General features: G+C 35.9%; 1 protein-coding gene across 1 annotated transcript in view; it reads right to left on the bottom strand.

Annotated features, from left to right (window-relative positions):
• The window catches only part of CCDC150 (coiled-coil domain containing 150), a 168,079-nt gene that overhangs the window by 131,451 nt on the left and 9,563 nt on the right, over nt 1-27,065 (bottom strand). Inside the window, exons 3-4 of the mRNA XM_053710336.1 lie at nt 26,809-27,029; nt 14,511-14,689 (exon numbers count right to left, since the gene is read on the bottom strand). Of these exons, the coding sequence (XP_053566311.1) occupies nt 14,511-14,689; nt 26,809-27,029 (400 nt within the window). The remainder of the gene's footprint in view (nt 1-14,510; nt 14,690-26,808; nt 27,030-27,065) is intronic.

Genomic DNA, 27,065 nt, shown 5'->3' with positions numbered 1-27,065 from the left:
TGTTTATAGTGTATTGATGAGGGTACCAGTTCAAAGGTTGACTAGTTTAGTGATGTAACCTCGTGAATCTTATGCTAAGGTGATCGTATCTGTATTGATTGTTTACTTGTTTGTGAGTCTACAGGATTTTACTAGAACTTTGTATTTAGGTAAAGAGATCTTGAGTGGCTAGTCAAATGATGATTTTAAATTTGAAATCAACTGTTCAGATTTGTGATGTTCTCGTATTTGCCTCCGGTATTCTGAAAGATTTATATCAGGGAAGTAATTGATAAAATGGAATAAGAGTAAGTAACATGAGAAACTATGCTTGAGTAAGAGAGTCAATGATTTTTTATATTTTTTTATTTTTTTATTCCATGATTTTCCTTATTCTATGAAGGCATATGACTAGTGATTTTATGAAAAATAATAAATAATAAGAAGTGTGATGACCATGCGTGCTATTAATGACATGATGTTATGTGATTAAGTGTGAATGGTGAGCAGTGTAATGTGTCTTAAACAATTGAAAATCACAAAAAGAAAACCCTGGTCCCATGAAACAACAAAGGAAACCCTCAAAATATAAAAGAACACTTTCTAAGTGAATAGTGAGGTAAGTGGGAATATTCTATTCAAAATTATTTTATTATTCAAAAAGATATGTTTATTGATTTATAATAGTGAGGTATAGCGTGTCTCGACGTGTTGTGATAAGTGTATATATCCTGTGGTAAGTGGATGATGCAGTGATATAAAGTGATAAAAAGATATTATTCTCCAGTTCTTGTTTTAAGAAGAGAGAAGGTGAAATTCCTATACTTATGTAGCATGAATAAAAGTGATAATAATTTAATATACAGAATGTTCCCTTTATGGGGGTTGCTTATATGAAAATTAACGGTTAAGTGTTGGTGATGATTTAGTGCAAGATGTGACAATACTCAGTTTATTGTCGTTGTATTGAAAAGTTTTTATTATCATAAAATATGTTGTGTGAATTTTTATTGAATCCATCTAGCGTGGTAATTCTCATTTTAGTCTCCTTCCAGGTAGTGTGTTTACTTATATTAATGTATCTTGTAATCTAGACATGGTTATAGCTTGTCTTAGGAAAATGATGACTTCTCATCATTTTAGTGTAATTTTTATAGTTATTTCCCCATTGTTGATTAGATTGGAGTTTTAAGAAGATATTTGCCTAAGATAGTTTTTGGCAGGCAAGTCAGTAATTGATTCTTCTCTCCATATTTTATAAAAATGTGAAATAATTGTTTTGTTCATTAAGGCCTGTTGGATATACTTACTCAACTCAGTATATCCATCTGCTCTCTGCTCTTAGTAGAGCAGTTTCAAGATCTCCTCCTCTTATCCCTAGGCTCACTTTTTCTATGCCCCAGCAAACCATATCTTCTTGTTTTGAGTTGTGGTATTCCAAAAAATGTGTTGCTACGCTAGTGATGGATTTGCCATCCAATTTGTCCTTTGCTGCATTTTTGATGTTCCTTAGGTGTTCCATTAATCTGGTTCTTAATTTTCTGGTCGTCATGCCGACATAGTATTTGTCACATGTGCATTGAAGTACATAGATTATCCCTTCACTTTGGCAGCTGATGTATCTCCTAATTTTATGTGTTGTGCCAAAACGGTCCATGATGTTCGTGGTTTTCTTGATGTATTTACAAGTGCTGCAGTTTCCACATTTATGGCATCCTGGATTAAATGCAGTTTTTGTTTTCTTTGGTTGGAAATGACTGCTAGTTAGTAGATCTTTTAGATTTTTGGTTCGTCTGTAACTTATAGCAGGTCTGTTTCCTAAGCATCTTTTCAATGTGGGGTCAGTCATTAAAATATCCCAGTGTTTTGATATAATTTGTACTACTTCAGAGGTTTGTGAATTATATGTAAGGACCAACCTGGGTTTATTGTCATTGGTTTTGGTCTTTTTATGCAATAGTTCTTGTCTTTTGGTTCTCTGGGCTCTATATTTGGCTTGTTTGATCTTCCTTTTACTGTAGCCTCTTTCTATTAGCCGGGAGGATACTTGTTTAGCTCGTATTTGAAATGTGGTGTCTTCCGAGCAGTTCCTCCTGGTTCTGAGGAATTCACCCGTTGGTAAACCTCGAATGGTACCTGGTGCATGCGCACTTGTACTGTGTAGGATGCTGTTGGTTGCTGTATGTTTTCTATACAGATCTGTTTGAATGTTGCCTTCAGGATCTTTTTTAATAGTAAGGTCTAAGAAATTTATTTCACTTTGACTTGCTTCATACGTAAGTTTTATGTTTAAGTTGTTCCTGTTCAATATGCTTAAGAATGTCAGAAGTTCCTCTTGGGTTCCTTCCCAGATGAAAAAGATGTAATCTATGTACCTTATCCACATGGGTATAAGGTCTGTGTATATATTGTTTGTATCAGAGAACACTTCTTCTGCCTCCCACCACCCTAAAAAGAGATTGGCATAGGTCGGGGCACAAGCTGTGCCCATGGCAGTGCCCCGGACCTGTAGATAGATAGTGTTGGTTGTCAAAAATGAATGTGTTGTTGGCTAGTACAAATTCCAGTAGGTTAAGGATGAAATCATCATGTGGTTTTCCCTCTTCAGATTTTTGTTCTAAGAAGTAGCGAACTGCTTGTAAACCATCTTTGTGTTGAATTGATGTATATAATGACTCAACATCCGTTGTTACCAGCCATGCTGATTTGTTCAAAGAGATATTATTGAGTCTCTGAAGGACCTGCATGGTATCTTGAACGTATGAGGGGAGCTCAGCAACATAATCTCTTAAGCGAAAATCTATATATTCGCTTGCTCTTTCAGTGAGGCAGCCTATACCGGAGACAATAGGTCTTCCTGGTGGAGTTTCTTGATTCTTGTGGATCTTCGGTATTAGATAGAATGTTGCAGTCTTTGGTTTAGTTACGTTAAGGTATTTTTTCTCTTTTTCATTGATAACCCCTTCATATGCAGCTTCCGTGATCAGCTTATTGTATTTCTTGTGGATGTTAGTTGTTGGGTTATTAAACAGTTTCACATAGCAACTTGTATCTTTGAGTTGTTTGTATACTTCTTTTATATAATAATGTAAGGGGCCAAATTACAATGTTGCCGCCCTTATCTGAATTTCTAATGACAACTTCATCCCAATGTTGCATCTCTTGCAGTGCTTGTCTCTCTTTGTAGGTTAGATTATTGATTTTGGGAGGTATATTCAAACTGGTAATCTCATTGCAGACCATCTCATTGAATATGTCCAATTGTGGGGCATTTACATTTTGCGGTACAAAGGTAGATTTATTATGGATTTTATTTCTCCATTTTTTGTTCATACTTGGATCATTTTCATCCAATAAACTCTGTAAATCTTGAATTGTTTGGATTTCCTCTGAATTCCAGCCCCATTCTGGTTCTTTATCTGTAAAGAATTTTTTTAGGAGCAGTTTCCGTATGTACAGTTGAATGTCTTTTATGACTTCAAATTTATCTACTGTTTGTGATGGACAAAATGAGAGTCCCTTTGATAATAAACAGATATGGCTTTCTGAGAGTTGGATGTCAGACAGATTGATAATTCTTAGTGATTCAGACGTATTTGGGAGAATGGACTGGGGGTCCTCTTGTATTGATTCCCATTCTTCTGATGGTTCGATTGTTGAAATGTCCTCCCTCTGGCCGGCTTTTTGTTTTTTCCTCCCCCCTCTTCTAGTTTGTCTTCTTCCCCGCCTGATTCTAAAAAATCCTTCCTCTTGTTACGACTGGACGATCTTGGGGCTAATGTTGTTGTTCTGTTGGGGATGGGAGTAGCTGTACCAGAGCTGCCTTCCTCTCCATCTGTGTCTGATACGTCACTCTCCACAATGGTTACCTTTGGATTTTTGTTTGGCTGTCTGTAGAATGATCTATTACGCCATTTATATACTCTGTTGTTGCTGAAGTCGTTAATATCTCTGTTCAATTTGCCTTGTTTGGTATTTTTTAGTTCTAATTCATATCTGTCCAGTTCTTTCTGATAGGTTTTATATGATTTTTCAAATTCTGAGTTGTCTTGGAATTGTTTTAGTATTTCATTTTGTTCTTTTATTTTAGCTTCCAATAGGTCATATTCTGATTGGTCATTTTTCTTGAGTATTTTCATTAGTTTTGTAGAACATTCTGAGAGTGCTTCCTCCCATTCTATACTGAGTTGTTGATTTTTAAATTCGTATGCCGGGAACAACTGAATTCTTAGACCTCTAGGTATAAGTTTCTTTTGGATATATTTTTCGAAAAAATGACGGTTCCACCATACTTTATCTTGTTTAAACATGGTCTTATGTAATTCTCTGAGGGCCCCATCTAACGAAGTTATTGTATTATGTGGTTTAGAGATATTACCATCCTCAAAGATTTCTTCTAGATCAGCTGCTCTTTTTTGCTGTCTATTTTGTCTATCTAGGTCCCACGGAAATGCCATGTTCGTGGTTATTCTTGTAGAGGTCAGTGTGCTCTATTGCTCGAGAATTCTGGATAACCCAGATAGCTAAGATTATAAGAAACGAGTTTGAGCAATGGCACTACACTTAGACACACTCCCCAGTATCTCTATAGTGGTCAATGATAATTGGTTATTGTGAAATCAATCTATGCTGTTGGAGGGAGGGGTGCTACCGCACAACAATAGCATTCATACAAGGAGTGGAGGTGATAAAGTCACTTCCACGAAAGAATGCGGTTCTAGCACTCTTATGCGGCGTTAACTTCCAGAGTATAAAACTTAACTTTTATTTATTTGGCTAAAATAATTGGAGAAGGGGGAAAAAAAGGGGGAAACATAAACAATTAAAAACCTAGGATAGAGTAGTCCTGTATAGATTCTGTTATATGCAATAATTTGTGTAAATAGGCCTTTGGGGTATGATAGCCCAGATAATAATATTACAGTATAATCTATACAGAAATCGATGTGGCACACCGGCTCAATTAAATAAAGCTGTGTTGATGTTGTGTAGATTATTATAACGATACCCAGTGGGGGATTACTTAAGCTCAGCTTAGTTAGAGATTGTGGGTTTTAAGCCGTAGCAAGGATGTCCAATACAATAAGTAGTCAGTTTAATGCTGATATAATATGTTTATATGTTTATGTATACATATTGCTGTCATCCATACTGTGAGGCTGTTATTTATTTGAAGTGATCACTCACATATAGGATAATCTACACAAAAAATGCTGGATTTATATGGGTTGTCCAGTGGGGGAAACAATACATGTATTAGAGTGCTGGGCTACTTCTATTCTCTAAGATACCCGAGATAAGACAACTGCCAGTTTTATCCTTCAGTTATTCATTGTTGTATCAATATAAATCGCTTGATAACGACAGAGTTATTACTGCTGTTGTCTATCCATTCACTTATCGTAGGGTTAATGTCAAGTAAATTGGTTTATATGCATTATAATATCCTAATACCACTTATGTAATTGTGTTTGACCCTCTGGTCTGGGATGGTTTTGTGTTAAGAGTAAACTAGGATTTAGTGTTATCAAGCTATTATTATTTCAGGTTTAAATGTAACTTGCTCAATCTATATTCTTATCCTGTTTCATAATAGCTGAGTGTACATTGAAGAAGCCCTAGATATTCTGTATTACCACGTCAGAATAGTGGTGTGGTATTAAACATAAAAAGGTAACTTTATTTTTGTGCAGCAGAGGTTTTGTTACTGTGCTGTTCCTATGCAAGCCCCAATAAAATGTTAAATAATGTTACTGGTTATTGGTATAATTAGATCAGAATATTGTGGTGCAGTAGTGCCACTACACAGTGTTAAGTATTTGGGTACTATTATGTGCACCAGTTGTAATTCCTAAACTTCATTAAGTATTAACAGTACTGCTTGCAGTGTTGTGCAGCACCTGTAATGAGTGTTATAGTGAGTTATAATTTGCTGAGTTAGAATTCACTGAGCATAGGTAGTACCACTTTAATGCAATCACGGTTAGTATTTCAGATGTAAAGTTTTATTCCACAAGTAAACCGTAATATAGTTATTTTTAATTTTTTAGACAGCAATAGTGTACCTGCAGAAAGATCGCTACATATAACTTGATACCCTGTTAATGTGTACCCTTTAGCACACTTATGTAATATAATTAGATTCTATTGTGAATACTGTTTTCTTATACACAAAATAGTATCGAGCTGCCAGCAGGCAGTATATTCTGTTAGTCTGCTGTTGTGAATCTATGTCTTTATTACTTGCCTGAGTTGGCAGTAATTTATACTGTTACTGGTTTTGCTTATAATCTAAATTAGCCCAGTTACCCATGTAAATACCCCATACCAGTTATAGCCGTATTGTAACATTCAATCGTAAACATATTACTGATTATGCTATAAAGAGGTCATAAATTTAAGCTTCTGGTATAAGCGATATTAGTCAGTGGGTATCCCTCTAAGAAGTTTTCTAAGTAGTGTACCACGCTGACACCCTATTGATGCCGGTGAGCCACAGTAAAACGTAACAGACTACTTTCTCCTAATTTTAAAAAAGAGTCAGTGGGTATCCCTCTAAGAAGTTTCCTAAGTAGTGTACCACGCTGACACCCTATTGATGCCGGTGAGCCACAGTAAAACGTAACAGACTACTTTCTCCTAATTTTAAAAAAGAGCTTAAAGGGACAGTCTACACCAGAATTGTTATTGTTTTAAAAGATAGATAATCCCTTTATTACCCATTCCCCAGTTTTGCACAACCAACACAGTTATAATAATATACTTTTAACCTCTGTGATTATCTTGTATCTAAGCCTCTGCAAACTGCCCCTTTTTTCAGTTCTTTTGACAGACTTGCAGTCTAGCCAATCAGTGCCTGCTCCCAGATAACTTCACGTGCACGAGCACAGTGTTATCTATATGAAATATGTGAACTAACACCCTCTAGTGGTGAAAAACTGTTAAAACGCAATCTGAAAAGAGGTGGGCTTCAAGGTCTAAGAAATTAGCAAATGAACCTCCTAGGTTAAGCTTCCAACTAAGAATACTAAGAGAACAAAGCAAAATTGGTGATAAAAGTAAATTGGAAAATCGTTTAAAATTACATGCTCTATCTGAATCATGAAAGTTTATTTTGGCCTAGACTGTCCCTTTAACAGTGCTCTGTCTCTACACCTAACGCGTTTCGCCTGTATAGGGCTTTATCAAAGGCGGCGGGCCGCCCGTCTCTGTGAAATTTAAACCCGGTATGAACCGGAAGTTCCGCCTTAGAAATTTTCTGATTGGGCAAATCTTTATGTCAATCCAGGTTCTCATTTTTTCATGTTGTGGGTCCCGGATGTTATTAAGGAGGATTTTAATGCATCAACTTAAGGTGGAATGTATTTAATTAAAATCGATTTAATGTATATTTGTTATTATTGTATACATAGATTTAACATTCCATTCCGATATAATACCATCCATGGCAAATTTGTTTAGTTATATCTTAGATAATTTCAATTACTTATATTCTTTCAATGTAATAATATATATGTATCTCTTTGTTGAGCTATATGTAATAAGTTTAAGATGGACCACACCTGAAATAATAATAGCTTGATAACACTAAATCCTAGTTTACTCTTAACACAAAACCATCCCAGACCAGAGGGTCAAACGCAATTACATAAGTGGTATTAGGATATTATAATGCATATAAACCAATTTACTTGACATTAACCCTACAATAAGTAAACATAAAAGTGAGTGAATGGATAGACAACAGCAGTAATAACTCTGTCGTTATCAAGCGATTTATATTGATACAACAATGAATAACTGAAGGATAAAACTGGCAGTTGTCTTATCTCAGGTATCTTAGAGAATAGAAGTAGCCCAGCACTCTAATACATGTATTGTTTCCCCCACTGGACAACCCATATAAATCCAGCATTTTTTGTGTAGATTATCCTATATGTGAGTGATCACTTCAAATAAATAACAGCCTCACAGTATGGATGACAGCAATATGTATACATAAACATATTATATCAGCATTAAACTGACTACTTATTGTATTGGACATCCTTGCTACGGCTTAAAACCCACAATCTCTAACTAAGCTGAGCTTAAGTAATCCCCCACTGGGTATCGTTATAATAATCTACACAACATCAACACAGCTTTATTTAATTGAGCCGGTGTGCCACATCGATTTCTGTATAGATTATACTGTAATATTATTATCTGGGCTATCATACCCCAAAGGCCTATTTACACAAATTATTGCATATAACAGAATCTATACAGGACTACTCTATCCTAGGTTTTTAATTGTTTATGTTTCCCCCTTTTTTTCCCCCTTCTCCAATTATTTTAGCCAAATAAATAAAAGTTAAGTTTTATACTCTGGAAGTTAACGCCGCATAAGAGGTTAAGACAGTGAGTGCTAGAACCGCATTCTTTCATGGAAGTGACTTTATCACCTCCACTCCTTGTATGAATGCTATTGTTGTGCGGTAGCACCCCTCCCTCCAACAGCATAGATTGATTTCACAATAACCAATTATCATTGACCACTATAGAGATACTGGGGAGTGTGTCTAAGTGTAGTGCCATTGCTCAAACTCGTTTCTAAAAAACATTAAAAACATAGTCTAAAACATTATTAACAAATGGTGCATTCTAAAAGAATGACATTTTTAATTAGTAAATGAAAATAATTGTAAAAATTAGCACACTTCTGGTGGGAATATGGTAACTAAATTTCACAATTTAATTAATAAGAATTGTTTTGACCACCTAATTTAACCATTTTAATATCAATGTTTGACAAATCCAAGACTCCTAAAAAAATCTAAACCTCGCTCCTGTCATTTTGTTTTGTTTCTTCTATATTCCTATATCAAATTATTTCCTAGCAGAAAAAAAACCAATTTATTGTTACCTGATAAATTAATTTCTTCCCCAAGACAAACATCATGTGGCATTTCACTCCAATCTACTGGGAGGAGGCAAAAAACAATGCTACATATGAGAGCTTTAATCCCTCCCACTCTCCCAGAATACTTTAGTTATACATGTGGCCAAGTAGATAAAAAATAAAAATAGAAAAAGCAGGAAAGACTGTATAGAAAGAAGGGTGGGGCTTGTGGACGCTCACCATCATGAAATAAATTAATTTATCAAGTAAGCATACATTTTGTTTTCTTTCATAAGATGGTGAGAGTCTACAAGACATAACATGTGAGATTCTATACCCAAGCAGTGAAGTCCACAAAACCACATGAAATAGGGCAGGACAACAATCAAGTGACCCGCAGAACTTTCCTGCCAAAAGAGGCATACACGTAAAAGTAGTAGCGTTTTGTAAAAGTATGTAAAGAAGACTTAGTCACCTTAAAAATCTGGTCTACGGAAGAATAATTTTGGAAGTCAATTGCCCTAGGGTGAGCATTAATGCGTTTAGGAGAGACCTCCCTTCAACCATGTATGCCTTACAAATTAAGGCCTTTAAACAGGCAGCGAAGGAAACAGTTGTAAGCTTTATGAAGTCCAAAAAAAAAAAGAATGAATGAACAAAGAAGATGAAAGCCTAAAATCATTTGTGGCTTTAAATAAAAAAATATTGATTGCTCCCACAACATCTAGATTGTGAGGAAGTCGCTACTTAGAATTCTTAGGAACTGGAGAAAAAGGGGGAACTACAATCTCTTGCATCAGTAGATACAACCTTAGGAACAAAATAATTGTAACCTGATGGAAAATAAGGAAAGGAGGATTGAAAGATAAAGCTAAAAGTTTAGAAACTCTCCTGGCTGAAGAAATGGCCAAGAGCTTCTCAAATGGAGCAGGTTAAAAGGACCCATAAGACAAAATTAAGATTCCATGAAGGAAAAATTAGTCACATAACCAGTCTGATTTTAATCAAGGCCTGAAAAGGGGTCTAGATATTAGGAATCTTGGCAATTTTCTTGTGATACAAAACAGATAAGTCAGATAAAAAATGTTAAACTTATAATCAATCAGAAAATATATACAATCTTCAGGAATCCTGATGTAGACGTCCTTGAAAAAAAGGGGAAAGAACAAGTAACAGATAGTGAAGTCCTGTATGGAACAGTTAAAAAAAATAAGTGGAATAGGTCTACTCACACTCGAGTAAAATGGCTTATGAATAAAAGTACAGATGGATCAGGGGACATCAAGCTGGATAAAAGTGGTTTATTAACTCACAAATCACTCTGGTTAGATAGGAAACATACTGTATCTATATCACATGAGCCATTTTACTGAGAGCTAACTTGTAGCTCTATCAAGTGTGAGTAGACCTATTCCACTTATTTTTTTAACTGTTCCATACAGGACTTCACTATCTGTTACTTGTTTTTTCCCCTTTTTTCCCCCCAAGGACTTCTACATTAGGATTCCTTAATATTATATATCCCTCTACAGTGCTTTATCACATTTTTTGTTTATTTTGTCACAAAACAGATCAGGCTGAAATTTGACCCATAAGAGAATTAGCAGATAGGCCTTTCACTAAAACGTTCTATAGAAACTCAATAACTCTAGGAATTAAAAAGGAATTTCAATGGTAAGCTTTACCAGAACACCAAGAAAAAAATAAGTTTCCCAAACCTTGATATATACACCTGGTCACAGGTTTTCTAGCCTGAATAAAAGTATGAAATCACTTTATCAGGAACAGCACTAGCTATTCAATCGCCAACCCATCCAATTTAGAGTTTTGATATCAAGATGAAAGAAAAGCACTGAGAAAGAAGGCCCTTTCTGAGAGGGAGCGTCCAAGGCGGGCAAACAGACATTTGAATCAGAGCTGTGAGGTCAAACAGAAGCAATTAAAAATGACTAATGATCGTTCTTGTCTGATTTTGGCTATCACCACCCCCCTTAGAAGGAACTAGACTGAGAAAGTCCACCTCCCAATTATTCACTCCTGGGATGTAAAAGGCTGAGATCAAGCAGAGGTGATGTTCAGGAAAGTTCTCTGTGAAAAGCAAAATTGGGCTAAAAGAGACTGTTACTAGGTGGTAACTCGCTATAGAACAAGTTACTGAGCTCTTGTTCGTTCCTAGTAGAGCGCTTCTCTTTCTGTATGCAGAGGTGATGTTCTGTCCATCTGACAATATGAGACACTTATTTCATTGTCAGGGAATTGCACGTTCCACCCTAGTAATTGATATACACCACTGCTTTGTATGTCTGGAATCAAAGAAAGGATTCCTGTCTGAGGTTGGACCAAATCTGAATTCTAATTGCATGCCGTTCCAAAAGGTTTATAGGTAACCTCGCCTCCTGAGGAGACAAAACTTCTTGCACTCTCTGAGTCCCCCAGACTACACCCCAACCTGTCAGACTGGCATATGTAGAGATCACTACCAATGCTGGCTGGAGAAAAGGAGCACCCTGAACATGGGACTGGCGTGTCGGCCACCATTTTAAAGACTGCCTGGTCTTGAAGTCTAATTAATTCAGCAGCACTCACCACTATGTAGAAAATTCCATTTTTATTGGGATATTTCGAAATAGAAAAGACAACGTTTCGGACCTCTAGTCCTTAATCATGACATGATTAAGGACTAGAGGTCCGAAACGTTGTCTTTTCTATTTCGAAATATCCCAATAAAAATGGAATTTTCTACATAGTGGTGAGTGCTGCTGAATTCTTTGGACTGTGCTATTATTTTAAGGGTTTTGTGTGGTACCCTTACAGCCTGCACCACCTCGTTATCTTAGTGCTGTACCACTATTGGACTGTGCTTGAAGTCTAATTACACTTCTGTAACATCCTGAACTGTAGAGGTCGCAGATGAAATCTGGAAAATGGAACTGCATTTGAAGCAGACACTAGAGGCCTGTTGCAGTCTGAATCTGCGTTGGTCTGATAGGGATAGTCTCAGTTACCGAGTTGATTATGGACCCTAGAAAGAATACCTAGGTCTAAGGAGCTCTTTTGGGGTTAATTTGCCATCCATGACTGTGAAGCAGTTTAAAAAAACGCTTGTATGTGCTTCAATTCCAGTTAAAGATGCCTATACCAAAATATCATCCAGGTACAGAGTTAAAGAAATTCCCTGAGCTTGTATCATAGCCAGTAGGGCTTCTAGAACTTTTGTAAAGATTCTGGGCGCTGTTGCCAGACTGAATGGGAGCTCCACATATTGGTAATGCTTGTTTAGGAAAATCTCATAAATTTGATGTGATCCCTGTGAATATGAATATGTAAAATAGGCATCTTTTAAGTCAATGGTAGACATAAGGAAGTATAGTGCAAATCCTCTCCATCTTGAATTTTTTTTAGAATTTTGAGATCAAAGATAGGTGGCCGCAATGAATCTTCTTTTTTTGGCCATATGATATAGGTTGGAATAAAACCCCTGGTTTATTTCTTAATCTGGGACAGGAGCAATTACTTCTGTCTTTTCCACAAACCAGAAAGGCTTTGGCCTACAAGGGATCTCAAGAGACTGACTAAAAAATAAATAAAAGCCTATTCAATTTATCTGAAAAATTATTTCCAGTTCCCAAGGGTCAATACTATACTGATCAATCCCAGGCCTCCTGAAAAAGATTCAAACTGCCCCTTACCAGAGCCTTGTCTGGAAAGGGGGCCGCACCTTTATACAGACAAGAGTGGGCTTCTTGGATTTTGACCAGATAGAATTGGGTTTCCAAGAACCCAGCTGCTGAGTAGAAGAGGAGGACGTCTTTTGATTCTTAGATTGTCAAAAGCAGCAAAAGCTTCAGTGAACCTAAACCGGACTTTAGACTTTATCTTGTGGCAGATAGGCTCTCTTACCTCTTTAGTTACTGTTGCTATAATTGCATACAGACCAGGTCCAAACATAATCTTTCCCTGAAAGGGAAGATATAATAGTCAGCTCTTAGACACCATGTCTGAAGACCAGGAATTGAGCCATAATGCTCCGTCTCTTCCAGAGTATCAGAAATGAGGTCCAATTGGTTATCACACCAGACAGAGGTAGCTGCAGCTACTCAAGTAACACTGATAGCTGATGTAAACATAAAGACAGTCAGTTGGATCTTCTGTGAAATCTTTCAAGCTTTTTGTCCATGAGATCCCTGAAGAAGGTACTGTCCTCCAAAGTAATGAAAATAAGTCCACCTAGGATAGGTAGATATTACTGCATTCACCTTAGGAATAGTTTACCATACTTCTCAATTCCAGAAGGGAGAAGAAACATGTTCTTGAACTTAACAGATGGAATAAAAAGGAACACTATTTGGGTGTTGTCTTAAAGAATTTGTCAATCTTTTTTTTCTTCTAATTACTGGTGGCTTGTCTGTAGTAGGATAGTCTTTTACTTCCAAAGAAAATAAAACTTACTGTAGTATAGCATGGATATGATCAAGCCTAAAATGAAAGGCAGCTAAATCCATATTTCATAGAGGAAAAATCCACATTTCACCAGGGATACCTGTGACATTTCCACACAGGTAAAATATTTTCGCTTAGGGAGACTTAATACACACAGAGAGAAGCACACTCACAGGAATGATCAACCAGCTAAATAACATTGTTAGCCTGTTCTATGGCGATTTACCACCTGGGTGCAGCTTTGTTTTAGCCCAGTAATGCTTTTCACAGAATAGAACTTTCCTGTAGTATAACAGTCTGATCCCGCCTATTACGGTCAGTCCTGCACTGAAATACCAGGCAATTCCTCTCTGAACAAGGAACACAGCAACCCCAGATGATCGGGCCTTGTCAGTGAGGTGTAGCCATATTCCTCTAAGCCCACTGAGCAAGGAGTCCATGTCTGGTTGCCCCTTTTGCCTGGCTGAAACTCATGTCTTTGCCTCTGTTCTTCTTAGACTGTCTGAGGGGGAAATGGGTCTCATATCGGTTAGAGAACCCCTATTAACAAGGTGTAGATCAGCACTTTAGAATAAACCTCACTCCATACTGTGGTATTCTGGTTGAGTGGGAGGGATTAAAGCTCCGGTATGTATTTTTTTTTGCCTCCTCCTAGTGGACTGGAGTGAAATCCCACATGTGATGTCTCATGGACTCTCACCATCTTATGAAAGAAAAATGTTCTTATATACATAAAACCAGGACACTATTTTATCCATGACCATGTTCTGTGACTCCCTAACTGAATAACGAAACTTAGTTTATATATGCACCACACCTTCTGTAAGGTAGCGGCTACTCAAATTATTTCTGTCTTCTTTCCAAGCTATAACAGCTAGGTCAGATTAATCTCTTCTGGATGGTTTAAGTTTTCTTTCCATCTGGGCCAGCTCTCATTATTCTGAATGGATCTGGTCCTTGCTCTTTAAAATGGTTCTGGCCCCTATTCTTCCAAATGAATGAGGTTCTCACTCTTCTGAACATAATTAGTATGTGTGCAGTTTTGATTTAGTGGTTAATGAATCTTAGAAACAGGATTTGCTAACCATTGAGTCTTCACTTATATAACACTGTAACAGCAGTACTTGATCATTATCTCAATGCAAGCTCTGATGCCTTAACTGGTAGCTGCCCCAAATATATAGCTATATATATATATAGATATTACCTTAGTTGCTGAAACAATCTCCAGGGCAGCACTTAGTCTTTCTTTTGCTTCCAATTCTCTCTCCCGTTCCTCAATTTCATCACTTAGCCTCTGACGCAGTCTCATCACTTCAACTTTTGCCTCTTTCAACTCTTGAGCATGCTCTTCTTGAACTTCATTTAGACGCTTCTCCAGCTCAGCTACAATGTTGCAAAACTCATTACTACATCCAGTTCCCTATAATTATATTGCATACTTGGAAACATAGAATTTGACAGCAGGTAACCAATGGCCCAGCAAGTCTGCCCAAATTTCCGAAAAAGTGGAAGCTTATTTATTTTTTTACAGTTTTTCATTTTTTACTCTTTTTGTTATTTATGTATTAAAATCTTTAAAAATTGAAAGAACAGACATCAAATACAATTAACACGGAAAAAAAAACAAAAAAAAAAACACTATCATAACATTTCAGACAATAGAAATTTAGGATCAAAGTTCTCTATTTCCACCAAGAGAATACTATGCTCTAAGACTAAGAAAATCCTCCCACTTTTGTAAGAATAATCCAATTTCTTTTTCATTACTAAATTGTGTACTGAATTGTTCAATTGTTAATGGACTATATAGCTTACTAATAATTTATTTTAATTTAAATTCTTACATTGATTTCCAATTCATACTTAGGGGCCCATTTATAAAGCTCCGGATGGAGCTCGAGGGCCTGTGTTTCTGGACCGCTGCTCCATAACCTGTCCACCTGATCCGAGCAGGCGGACAGACATCGCCGCAATTCAACCCGATCGAGTACGATCGGGTTGATTGACACCCCCTGCTGGCGCAAATCTGCAGGGGGCAGCGTTGCACCAGCAGCTCACAAGAGCTGCTGGTGCAATGCTGAATACGGAGAGCGTATTGCTCTCCGCATTCAGCGAGGTCTGTCGGACCTGATCCGCACTGTCAGATCAGGTCCGAGAGACCTTTGTTAAATAAGCCCCTATGTATCATGTTTCTTCCAGTTGATATTATTGTATTTATAAATCTAGATACTCTCCAAAAGACTGACAAAGCTGCCTTTTCTACTCTAATCATACTGTTAATAACCTGACCTGTAACTTGAAATAATTATAACATTCCATGTTGGACTAAATTGTCTGTAGTAGATTGTGACTCATGGAGTATTAAGTTTTTGTAACGTGGAGATGTCAAATGTTTGCCATTTTTATATGTTAATTAAATTATTCAATACTTACCACTTTCATCCAAAAAAAAAGTTAATTTGGTGCAATAACTTCGAATTGGAGATATGCGAGAGAAAAAAACTGTTTAATAGTAGATTTGAAAATTTGATAAATATTTTAAAAAAATCTTTTCAAATTTTATTTCACAGTCTAAAAGATGTATAAAGACAAGACCATTGTTTACCAAGATATTAAAGACACTAGAATTAAGCCCCTCAGAGAAGTTAGGATTCCCTATAATAGGTAATAGGCATAGGCATTCTGTAGCTTCGTTAGCTGTCCAATGCGGAAGTAGGCAACCGCTCATCAACTTTGGCAATTTTTGGTGTCTGATTGATTCTTGTGAAAAATCACCACACCAACATCTGTGCAAATCCAGATCATAGGGGCATACGCTGTCGGCATATCATTGCACAAGCAGTTCTGGTGAACTGCTTGTATAATGCCGCCCCCTGCAAATTCGTGGCCAAATCGGCCGCTAGCAGGGGGTGTCAATCAGCCCGATCGTATGCTATCGGTCGGATTGCTATCCGCCACCTTAGAGGTGGCGGACGAGTTAAGGAGCAGTGGTCTTAAGACTGCTGCTTCTTAACTCCTGTTTCCAGCCAGCTTAAAGGCTCACGCAGAAACAGCAGCATCAAGCTCCGAATAATCGGAGCCTTAGTGTGGCATTTTTTCAAAAGCATAAATCAGGCACCGAAAATAGCTGAAGCCCTTTGAGCGGCCACCTACCTCCGCATTTGGCAGATAATGAAGCTGCTAAATGCCCATGTCTAATAGGTAAATAGTTTGACTTTTTTTGCCAGGCTAGTATAGGGTCCCTGATCATTTTTTAATTAATAGAATGTGGAAGTTGTTTATATAGGAAAAGTACAATGCATTCAGAAAATATTCAGACCCCTTCATTTTTTCACATTAATCTCCACTCCATACCCCATAATGACAAAGCAAAACCCCAATTTTTGATAACTTTACAAATGTATTTAAAAGAAAAACTGAAATATCACATTGACATAAGTATTTAAACCCTTTGTTAGAACATTTAAAATTTAGCTTAGGTGCATCTCATTTCTCTGGATCATCTTTGATATGTTTCTTCACTTTGATTGAAGTCCACCTGTGGCAAATTCAATTGACTGGACATAATTTGGAAAGGCACACACCTGTCTATATGTCTTACAGCTGAAAATGCATATCAGAAAAATCCAAATAGAACATTCCCCACATTAATAATAGAATTTAGTGTGAAAAGACACACCCCTTTACACAAGTATATCAGACCCTTTATGTCTTAAAAAGATAATAAAATCCTCAATGTAGGCTGAACACTATGACTAGTTGAAAGGAAAATTGTATTTTTGAATCCACAACCACCACACTCGTCTACATACTAAAAAGGTCTAACTCATCAATAAAAAAAAAATGTAAAAAAAAAAAAGATATCAAACTAAATCCTTATCCATACCATTAGGAGTGAGGGTATTATGCGTAAATATCCAAAAAGCTTCCTTAAGTTTCAAAATAAGCTCCCTATTGCCCCCTCTCCTCAACTTAGGGGTATGGTAAATGATCTGAAATCTCAATTGCTTAATATTAAGTTGAGCTGCTATAAAATGTGTCAGGATACAGGGCCACCCAAAATTGTATTTTTAATATTTGACTCCAATATGCTCTCCCGGACCCACCTTGTCATTTCCCCCACATAGGCAACCCCACAGGTGCATTTGTTGAAGTAAATACCAAACTCTGTGTTACAACGCAAGAGCGGCTTAGGGAAAACTCTGTGAATGTCATTGAGTGGCCCAGCTAGAGCCCGGACTTGAACCCAATCAAATATCTCTGGAGAGACCTGGCTATCCACTGATGGCCCCCATTCAACCTGAGCTTGAAAGGATCAGCAGAAGAAAATCCCAAAATTTAGGTGTGCAAATACCCAAAATGACTTGAAGCTGCAATCACGCACAAAGGCGCTTCAATTAAGTATGAGTTAAGGGTCTGAATACTTATGTCAAGTAAGATTTTTGGATATTTAAGCTTAATACCCTCTCCATTAATGGTATGAATAAGGCTATGGATTGGCATCTTTTTTTTATTATTTATTTATTTATGAGTTAGACTTCTTAGTATTTTCCTTTCAGCTAGTAATAGTGTTCATCCTACAATAGGGATTTTATTCAATGTTTAAGACATTAAGGGATTAATATAAAGGGGTGTCTATTTTCACACTAAATGCTATTTAACATGGGGAATGTTGTATTTGGATTAAGCATGATTAAGGGCTGTATCCAAAAATGTTGCTGTTTAATATATGAATAATCACAATTTGGGAATATATTCAGATAGTGCAGCTTTTCTTTGAATTTTTGTTTTATGGCAGCCTCTCCTCAATGCAAGACACATGAAAGCTTGCTTGGAAATTGCAACAACAAAAAACCACCTAAAGAACTTTTAGGCTGTGAGAAACAACATTCTCTGGTCTGATAAAATGAAGATTGAACTGTTTGGCCTCAATTCCAAGCGTCATGTCTGGAGGAAACCAGATTCAGCTCATCACCAGCGCAATATTATCCCAAGTGTGAAGCATGGTGTTGGGCAGCATGCTGTGGGGTGTTTTTCAGTGGCAGGGGCTGGGGGACTAGTCAGGGTTGAGGGAAGCCTAAATGCAGCAAAATGCAGAGACTGGCCACAAGTTTTACCCTCCAACAGGAAAATAATCTTAAGCACACAGCCAACACAAACGCAAGAGTGGCTTAGGGAAAACTCTGTGAAAGTCCTTGAGTGGCCCAGCTAGAGCCTGAACTTGAACCCAATTAAATATCTCTGTAGAGACCTAGACATGGCTATCCACTGATGGCCCCCATCCAACCTGAGCTTGAGAGGATCAGCAGAGGAAAATTGAAGAAAATCCCCAAATTTAGGTGTGCAAAGCTTGTTGCATCATACCCAAAATGACTTGAAGCTGCAATCACTCACAAAGGTGCTTCAATTAAGTATGAGTTAAGGGTCTGAATACTTATGTCAATATGATATTTCAGCTTTTTCTTTTTAATAAATGTGCAAAGTTATCAAAAATCTGGTTTTTAATTTGTCATTATGGGGTATGGAGTGTAGATTGATGTAAAAATAATTTTAGCATAAGGCTGGAACATAACAAAATGTGAATAAATGAAGGGGTCTGGATACTTTTTGAATAAAATAACATTTTTTAGGTTTACTGTCCCTTTAACAAATCCTATCTTCATTATTAATATGAATGCCCAGTCTTGTTTTTAAAAGACGAGAGGTTTGCACATTTTTTGTGTTGTTTATATTAATATTTTCACATTTTTATCATTTTCCATTATACTTAAAGGGACACTGTAACCAATTTTTTTCTTTCGTAATTCAGATTGAGCATGACATTTTAAGCAACTTTATAATTTACTCCTTTTATCAAATTTTCTTCATTCTCTTGGTATCTTTATTTGAAATGCAAAAATGTAAGTTTAGATGCCGGCCCATTTTTGGTGAACAACCTGGGTTGTCCTTGCTGATTGGTGGATAAATTCATTTACCAATAAAATTGTTGCTGTCCAGAGTACTGAACCCAAAACAAGCTTAGATGCCTTCTTTTTCAAATAAAGATAGCAAGAGAACGAAGAAAAATTGATAATAGGAGTAAATTAGAAAGTTGCTTAAAATTGCATGTTCTTTCTGAATTACAAAAGAAAAATTTTGGGTACAGTGTCCCTTTAAAGTGATGGTAAATTTCAGACTTTAAGAATGTTGCTATGAAAAATATATTAGTATACAAGCAAAATCGCATTTTTTTTTTTAAAGTGAATTTTTTTTTTAAAGTGAATTTGTACAGAACCTAAATGAAGCTTCTTCACAAATTAAATTTACCCTTACATATAGTAAAGCCTCTGTCATTTCTATATACAATGGTCTATAAGGATGGTAATAGTTTGAAAACAGATCGGTTCACGAAGGAGACAGATTGCAATAGTTTACTACATTTTTCAAAGTCACACCCTGAGGCTCTACAAAGATCACTCCCATATAGTCAATTATTGAGAGTAAGAAGGATAGTACAGGATGAGAATATGATCCCTGTGAGACTAAAGGAGATGGGACATACATTTCTGAAAAAGGGCTATCCAAGAAAAGATATTTAAAAAGTGAATAATATTCCTTGAGCAGAAGTCTTACGACCCAGACAGGAAAGAGGTAAAACTGAAAGAATAGCTTCTGTATCTCAATTCAATACATTAAGCCCCAAGAATATTGGTATATATTAAGGGAATGTGATGTGATCCCAATCTTAATGTGTTTAAAAATCTACTGTTGCAGGCTTATACAATTTTTCTTCTAAGTTTGCCTTTTCCCATACATTAACCACTCAGTGTTAATGTGCTAGGCCATGTGGTTTTGTGTTTCTTCCATACAGGAGTGTATACCAGACTTCATGTTGGGCATCCCGGATCCACTGGATTCCAACACACCGGATACAGTTAGCTGGACAACTGTGAAGTTCCAGCTTGCCGTACATGCACCGGATAGGTGCCATACACTTGTGAGTTCAATATAATTCACTGTTTTTTTTCATTCCTGAGCTGAGACTGTACTACGCCATCTGGCACCTTTGTGCTTTCTTTCTTTCTTTGCAGATATTGTGTACCTAGAGAGGCTGACCACCTTTCAACAAAGAGCTGCCTTGGATTGGCTACAGTTACCTTGGGAATTTGAACATTATAATTGATTTGTCTTGTATGTATATTACACTCGAGAGCACCCTCTAGCGGCTATTTGTAAATGTGCGAGCATTTTAAAAGTGCATGCACATATACATAGCCACATTATTATAAAATTATTAAGGATAGACTGGTGAAGGCAGATGTAGGTACTTCTAAGAGAGATAATACTGTATATATTACATCTAAAAGAAATGTACGTTTCCCATGCTCTAATGGATGCAAGGCTGCTTGATACTCCAATTGTATTTTTCATTTGCAATTCTTATCGATATATGACGGAGATATATATATAACTTGGCTACAAATGTTAAATATTGGGTACATTTGAAGTTAATTATATATCATTTTCTTATCATCTTAATACATTTTTATACCACCTTAAGAACAAGAATCATATAACATTATGTTGGCGTCGATATATTGAGGTCAAAGCATGACAATGTTAACATGACAAAGGATAGTTAGGAAACCCGGAAGTGGCGATACCGGAAATTACATAATATATGGAAACCGGAATGGGTTTAAATATCCGAAGTTGGGAATGATATAGTAATCCTTGAAAAAGCCATTGAAACTGGCAAAACATGTGTCGGAGTCTGAAAGTAAAGGATATCATGCTATTGTTTTAAGACTTTCGCCCATTTACTGGTCCTTGAGGAACTGGTATAGCCGTATTTAGTGTGCAGAATAATGGCTAACAGACAGTTAGGACTTATGGTATATGGTGTACTCATTAGCGTTGATTATTAGCCCTTGATTTTAAACAAATGTATTGTTTTAATATACTTATATGTATTATTAAATACTTTATCCAATATCTGGCTACGCTTCAACATTTTACAGAACCCCCAAATGAAGCAAGTGACGAAAATAATAGATGACAATTGGCATATTTTACTCAACGATCCTCTGCTAGCCAGTCAAATAGGTGAAAAAGTATCAATTGGGTACAAAAGACCGAAAAACCTAAAAGACACTCTAGTTCAAAGTCATTATGTCCATAGACCTAGAAAGGAAAGTCAATCCAAGGGAATGTTCCAATGTGGCACATGTAGTACATGCTCAAAAGTTTGGAAAATCAAAGAAATCCAAGATAAATATGGGAAGATTCATAAACTTCAAGAACACTACTCCTGTACCACAACAGGAATAGTCTATGTCCTTCAATGTCCATGCAAAATGTTCTATGTAGGTATGTCTTCTAGACAAGTGAGAACAAGAATTATGGAACATAGTAGGAACATTCGTAATGTCCAGAAGGATTTAGAAAAGGGAAGAACCATAACAAGTGTAGCAAAACACTTTTCCCTAAGACATAACAGCAATGACCAACTACTAATATTTGCAGTGCTACAACAAGCAAAGCTCGGAATAAGAGGAGGCAACATTGAACAATGTCTCCTAAAAATGGAGTGCAAATGGATACATCTATTACAGAGCGTAAAACCCTATGGATTGAATGATTTCAATAATTTTAACGTATATCTCTAAATATAAATCTTAATGGCCTAATCAATAAATATACAAAAACAGAAAGATTATATTAATTAAAAGTATTATTGATTACAGAAATAACATATCAAACAATTACAACTTTAATAAAATCAGTGTCGATTATTTAAAGACAACAATAACTAAAGTTATGATATATGCACCTTCAATACTTATAAATTTTATTCCTCATTTATAATGAATAAATAAATTAAATTTATTTTCTATTTTTGTGTTCAGCAAAAATTAAGAGATAGAGTAATAATAACATATGTCTAAACAATAATCACTCAAAACAGAAACACAAAAATATTAATACACAGAAAACAATTTTCTTTCAGTACCATCAACAATTCAATAGGCATGATGAGACTAGACAGTACCAGATTTTTTAAGTTATTATTCACACAAAAGTTTGTTTTATCATTAAATTTATAATGTTTTCACTTTTAACTAGTGTCCTGTTTTATATTTCATAAACAGGAAATGCTAGGATTTTTTTCACTTTTTCACAATATCAGCCTCACTCACTTTGTAAATTCATCACACAAAATAATCATGTAATATATCTCGTCCATATTAATAATATACAAAAACCAACACACAATGTATCACATTTTCTGTAGAATTTTATACACAACCTAAGGAAACAACTTCCACAACATGCACTTTATTAATATTTAAAATGGTTTACATCACCATTTCTGTCACATTTAACATATTATTTTCACCATTTTATCCATTTTTTGTTAGATAACACACTTAATATATTTAGATTTATATAGTTTTCTCATCTATTTTATCCTCTTTAAGTACTTGTCAATCACGTTTAATCCAACAGGAGTTATAATAAGTCTCCTCGGTTCTTTCCCACTTTATCTCTCTCAATAATAGTGACAGACGTCTTACCATGTTGTTCAATAAAACTACATCTCAAGTTACATTGGCAGTGTGAAAATGTCACATATCAAATCAATAAAACCAAAAAAGACAATAATAATAAGTTAAGACAAAGAATTTATTACATGAATTGTAAGTTTGATTTAATGTACACAAGAGAGAGAACGTTTACAACATCGTTTGAAATCTATATTAAAAAAACCTTTCATTCACAACATAAAGCAAACCGGCTTTGAGATTGACAGCTGATTCAACCTATGAAATCTCTGACCGGTATCCTATTTGAAAAAACAGGCGTGCACTGCGAGCCAATAAGAATAAGCACATTTGCCGCCTCGTGTAACCCCCTCTGAGGAAGCGTATGAGAAACGCCGCGTCAGGGGTTTTAGTTTTTTAAATTGCTCTCCAAAGTTGAAATATCAAGCATTATATCTTATTATAAGTTGATTAAGTTTAAAACAAACATGTCTAAGGTTTAAAGGGTATTAAGGTGGCTTATGGTTAACGGTAGGCACAGTTTGTGCATTTAGTTTAACAAAAGTAGTGTGGCTGACAAAAAAGCAGCATAAAAACATAAGTATAGATTTGATGCAAATCAAACACTAAATACATTCCTTTGTAAAACCGCTATAGACAACGATTGTGAAAGTGACTTAATAATTGCAGCAGACAGTGATATGAAAACTGTATAGCCGAACATAGCTCAGACGATATACGCTACAAGCATATCTTAAAATAGCAGCAGACAGTGATATGCAAACTGAAAGCTGGACATAGCTCAGACGATACATGCTATAAGCACATCTTGAAAATTGCGCAGACAGTGATATGCAAACTGAAAGCTGGATATAGCTTAGATGATATACGTTATAAGCATATCTTAAAAATTGAAGCAGATAATGATATGAAAACTGAAAGCCGGATATAGCTCAGACGATACACATAAGTATATCTTAAAAATTACAGCAGACAGTGATATGAAAACTGTAAGCCGGACACAGCCTAGATCAGTGGTTCTCAACCAAAATGACCTCAAGGCCCGGTAAATAGTTTGGGGGCCCTTTCTTTGGCCTTTAATGTTGGGGGTCCTGGCTCTGGAGGTTGATGGGCCTGTTGGGATTAGGGCAGGGAGGCTACCATGTTAATTTGCATGAATTTGATTACATTTGGGCCAGTGTGAGACAGTTTTCCTGGGGCCTTGATTGGTCTCAGTCTTCCCTTTGTGTGCAGTGGGGTAAGAGTGTGCAGTGGGGGCATGACAGGTCAGGGCCCACCAGCAGGGCTATCACGGCCCGGTACTGGGCCACGGCCCGGCTGTTGAGAAACCATGGCCTAGATGATACACACACTATAAGTATATCTTATAACAAATATAACCAGTTTTGCTATAACTATAATAATATAAACCGAGTTAAGAGGATAAACCTCCAACAACTACATAGCTTCTCAGCAAGCATATAGCAAAACACATTAAGGAGTTTCTAACGGTTATATAATTATAGTGGGAATAACATTTAAAAATGAAACATTTTGTTTCCTTTTCAAGTGCCAATGCAACAATATATGTACTCAGTTAGATAATATATTCAGCTACTCAATATTTACAGAAATTATATAAACATTTCAGTATACAAGATCAAAACAAGGCTAAAATGTAATAAGCCTACTAAGGATCAAGTATATCTATAAAGAAGTGTAAGCATTACCGAAACGAAATGATATTGAGTACAACAGCATTAAAAATAACAGTATAATCAAAGGTATACATTTAATTACAAACACTATACTATTGTTAGCTGCTGCAAATTTATGAACTTTTTCCCTATCAGTTTGCGACTGGTAAAGCACCTAAGTTATAACAGATTACATCAATATTAAAATAAATACGAGTACAACAGCATTTAAAATAACAGTATAATTAAAGCTGTACACTTAATTTGACTAAGAATATACTAGTGTTTGCTGCTATAAATTTATGAATTTTTTCTTTATCAGTCTGTGACTTTCAAAATACCTAGTTACATTAAGGAAAAAACCACAGGTTACCATAACAATTTAGTAACCAAGTGTGCACAAACATCACACTAAAAATACAATTGTAATAAAGTCTATCAAAAGTCATTACTAACAAAAAGTAGCCACACGATGTATATTTCTAATCTTTAGTCACCTTTTAACTTATACTGATACCAGAGATATAAGCACTACATAGGAATTCTAAATTCCCTTTCTTAGCCTATAATCAAAATACAATAATTTCTAAAAACAAGCCATAAATAAAGGCTATAATAATTTTGAAAAATTATTAAAAGGTTATTAGGCTATGGATATTACTCTTAACAATTCCTATCACTTTAATCAACTACAGATTTAAACTTAAAACATATGTCAACTGAAGGAGATGTGTTTTTAAATTCCAAGTGAGGACAGCAATGTACTACATATAAACAGCTGTCTCTTTTTATTAATCATAATAAAAGTTATATTTTAGCACCAATTTATTCAATTTTTGACACTTAAAATACTTCATTACAGTGTATAAAAGCATAACCCTTTCCGACATAATTCACACACTAGTGACTTATGTCATTCAAGTATTATTTTACAGAACTGTCTACGTATGAGCCCCTAAAGGGACAGTCAACTCAAAAAAAAATGTATTGTTTTAAAAAAAAAATAGATAATCCGTTTATTACCCACTCCCCAGTTTTGCAAAGCCAAAATGGTTATATTAAAAGGAACAGTCTAGTCAAAATTAAACTTTCATTATTCAGATAAAACTTGTAATTTTAAGTCAACTTTCCAATTTACTTTTATCATCAAATTTTCTTTGTTCTCTTGGTATTCTTAGTTGAAACTAAACCTAGGTAGGCTCATTTGCTAATTTCTAAGCCCTTGAGGGCTGCCTCTTATCACATGCTTTTTAAATTGCTTTTCAAGAATTAGCACAACAGGGGGCTGTCAGAAGGTTCTTAGATACAAGGTAATCACAGAGGTAAAACGTGTATTAATATAACTGTGTTGGTTATGCAAAGCTGGGGAATGGATAATAAAGGGGTTATCTATCTTTTAAAACAAAAAAATATATAAATTGTAGACTGTCCCTTTAATATACTTTTAACCTTTGTGGTTACCTTGTATCTAAGCCTCTTGACAGCTCCCTGTTCACATGACTTTATTATCTATTGACTTGCATTTTAGCTGTGTTGTGCAGAACCCACGGATGTGAGCACAATGTTATCTTTATGGCCCACATGAACTAGTAGTCTCCTGTTGTGAAAAGCAAATAAAAACATGTGATTAAGAGGCTGTCTATAGTGGCTTAGAATGGAAGCTCACCAGTATGCCAAAAAGTGATTCACTTTATTGTAGAAACGTCGTGGTTACTGGACCCTGCTGTCTCTACAATAAAGTGAATCACTTTTTGGCATACTGGTGAGCTTCCATTCTTTATTTTCTTCACTAATATATGGGAGTTTGGTAGTTACTCCCTGGAGCTCAGACCATTGGCGTTGGTGCTGGATAATACTGACTTTCTATAGTGGCTTAGAAACAGGCAGAAATTTAGAGGTTTGAATGTTAAAGTATATTAATATAACAATGTTGGCTGTGCAACGCTGGGGAATGCGTAGTAAAGGCATTATCTATCTTTTTAAACAATAACAATTTTAGTGTTGACTGTCCCTTTAAATCATCAGACACGCTTGGGAAATAAAGTATAATTATGCTCCATCAGATATGAGTATACACTGCATTTTCTTTGGAGATATTTATTTCTCATACAATACTGCACTATTATTGTTTTTCTTTTTTATATTTTGAGGAGAAACTTTACTAGGAGGACACTTTGAAGAACTTGATTTCGGATTATATACTGTATATCCTTTATTGTCACATTATTTTTCACGAATATTAAAGTTATAGTAGGTTATCCCTCCATTAACTAATTCTTACCAGAGTTCTTTGGGTTCAACTGCTGATCCGTGTGCAGTCGAAATATACTGAGTTTCAGGGTTTGAATGAGGCTCTCCATACGACACATACGATTTACTAGATTTTCACAGTTTTTCCAGAGTGTGTCATTATCCCCTATGAATGCTGACCTTGCTTTCACAGGACTAATTGGGCGAAGACCCACAGAAGGATCATGATAATTGAGTTCTAGGTGTTCAAACCTGAAAACACACAAATTGTTATGAGAAGACATCAAT

The sequence above is a fragment of the Bombina bombina genome, chromosome 4 (assembly GCF_027579735.1).
Source record: "Bombina bombina isolate aBomBom1 chromosome 4, aBomBom1.pri, whole genome shotgun sequence".
NCBI classification, from domain to species: Eukaryota; Metazoa; Chordata; class Amphibia; order Anura; family Bombinatoridae; genus Bombina; species Bombina bombina.
Note: the sequence above shows the minus strand (reverse complement) of the source record. Positions and strands in the feature narration are given on the sequence as shown.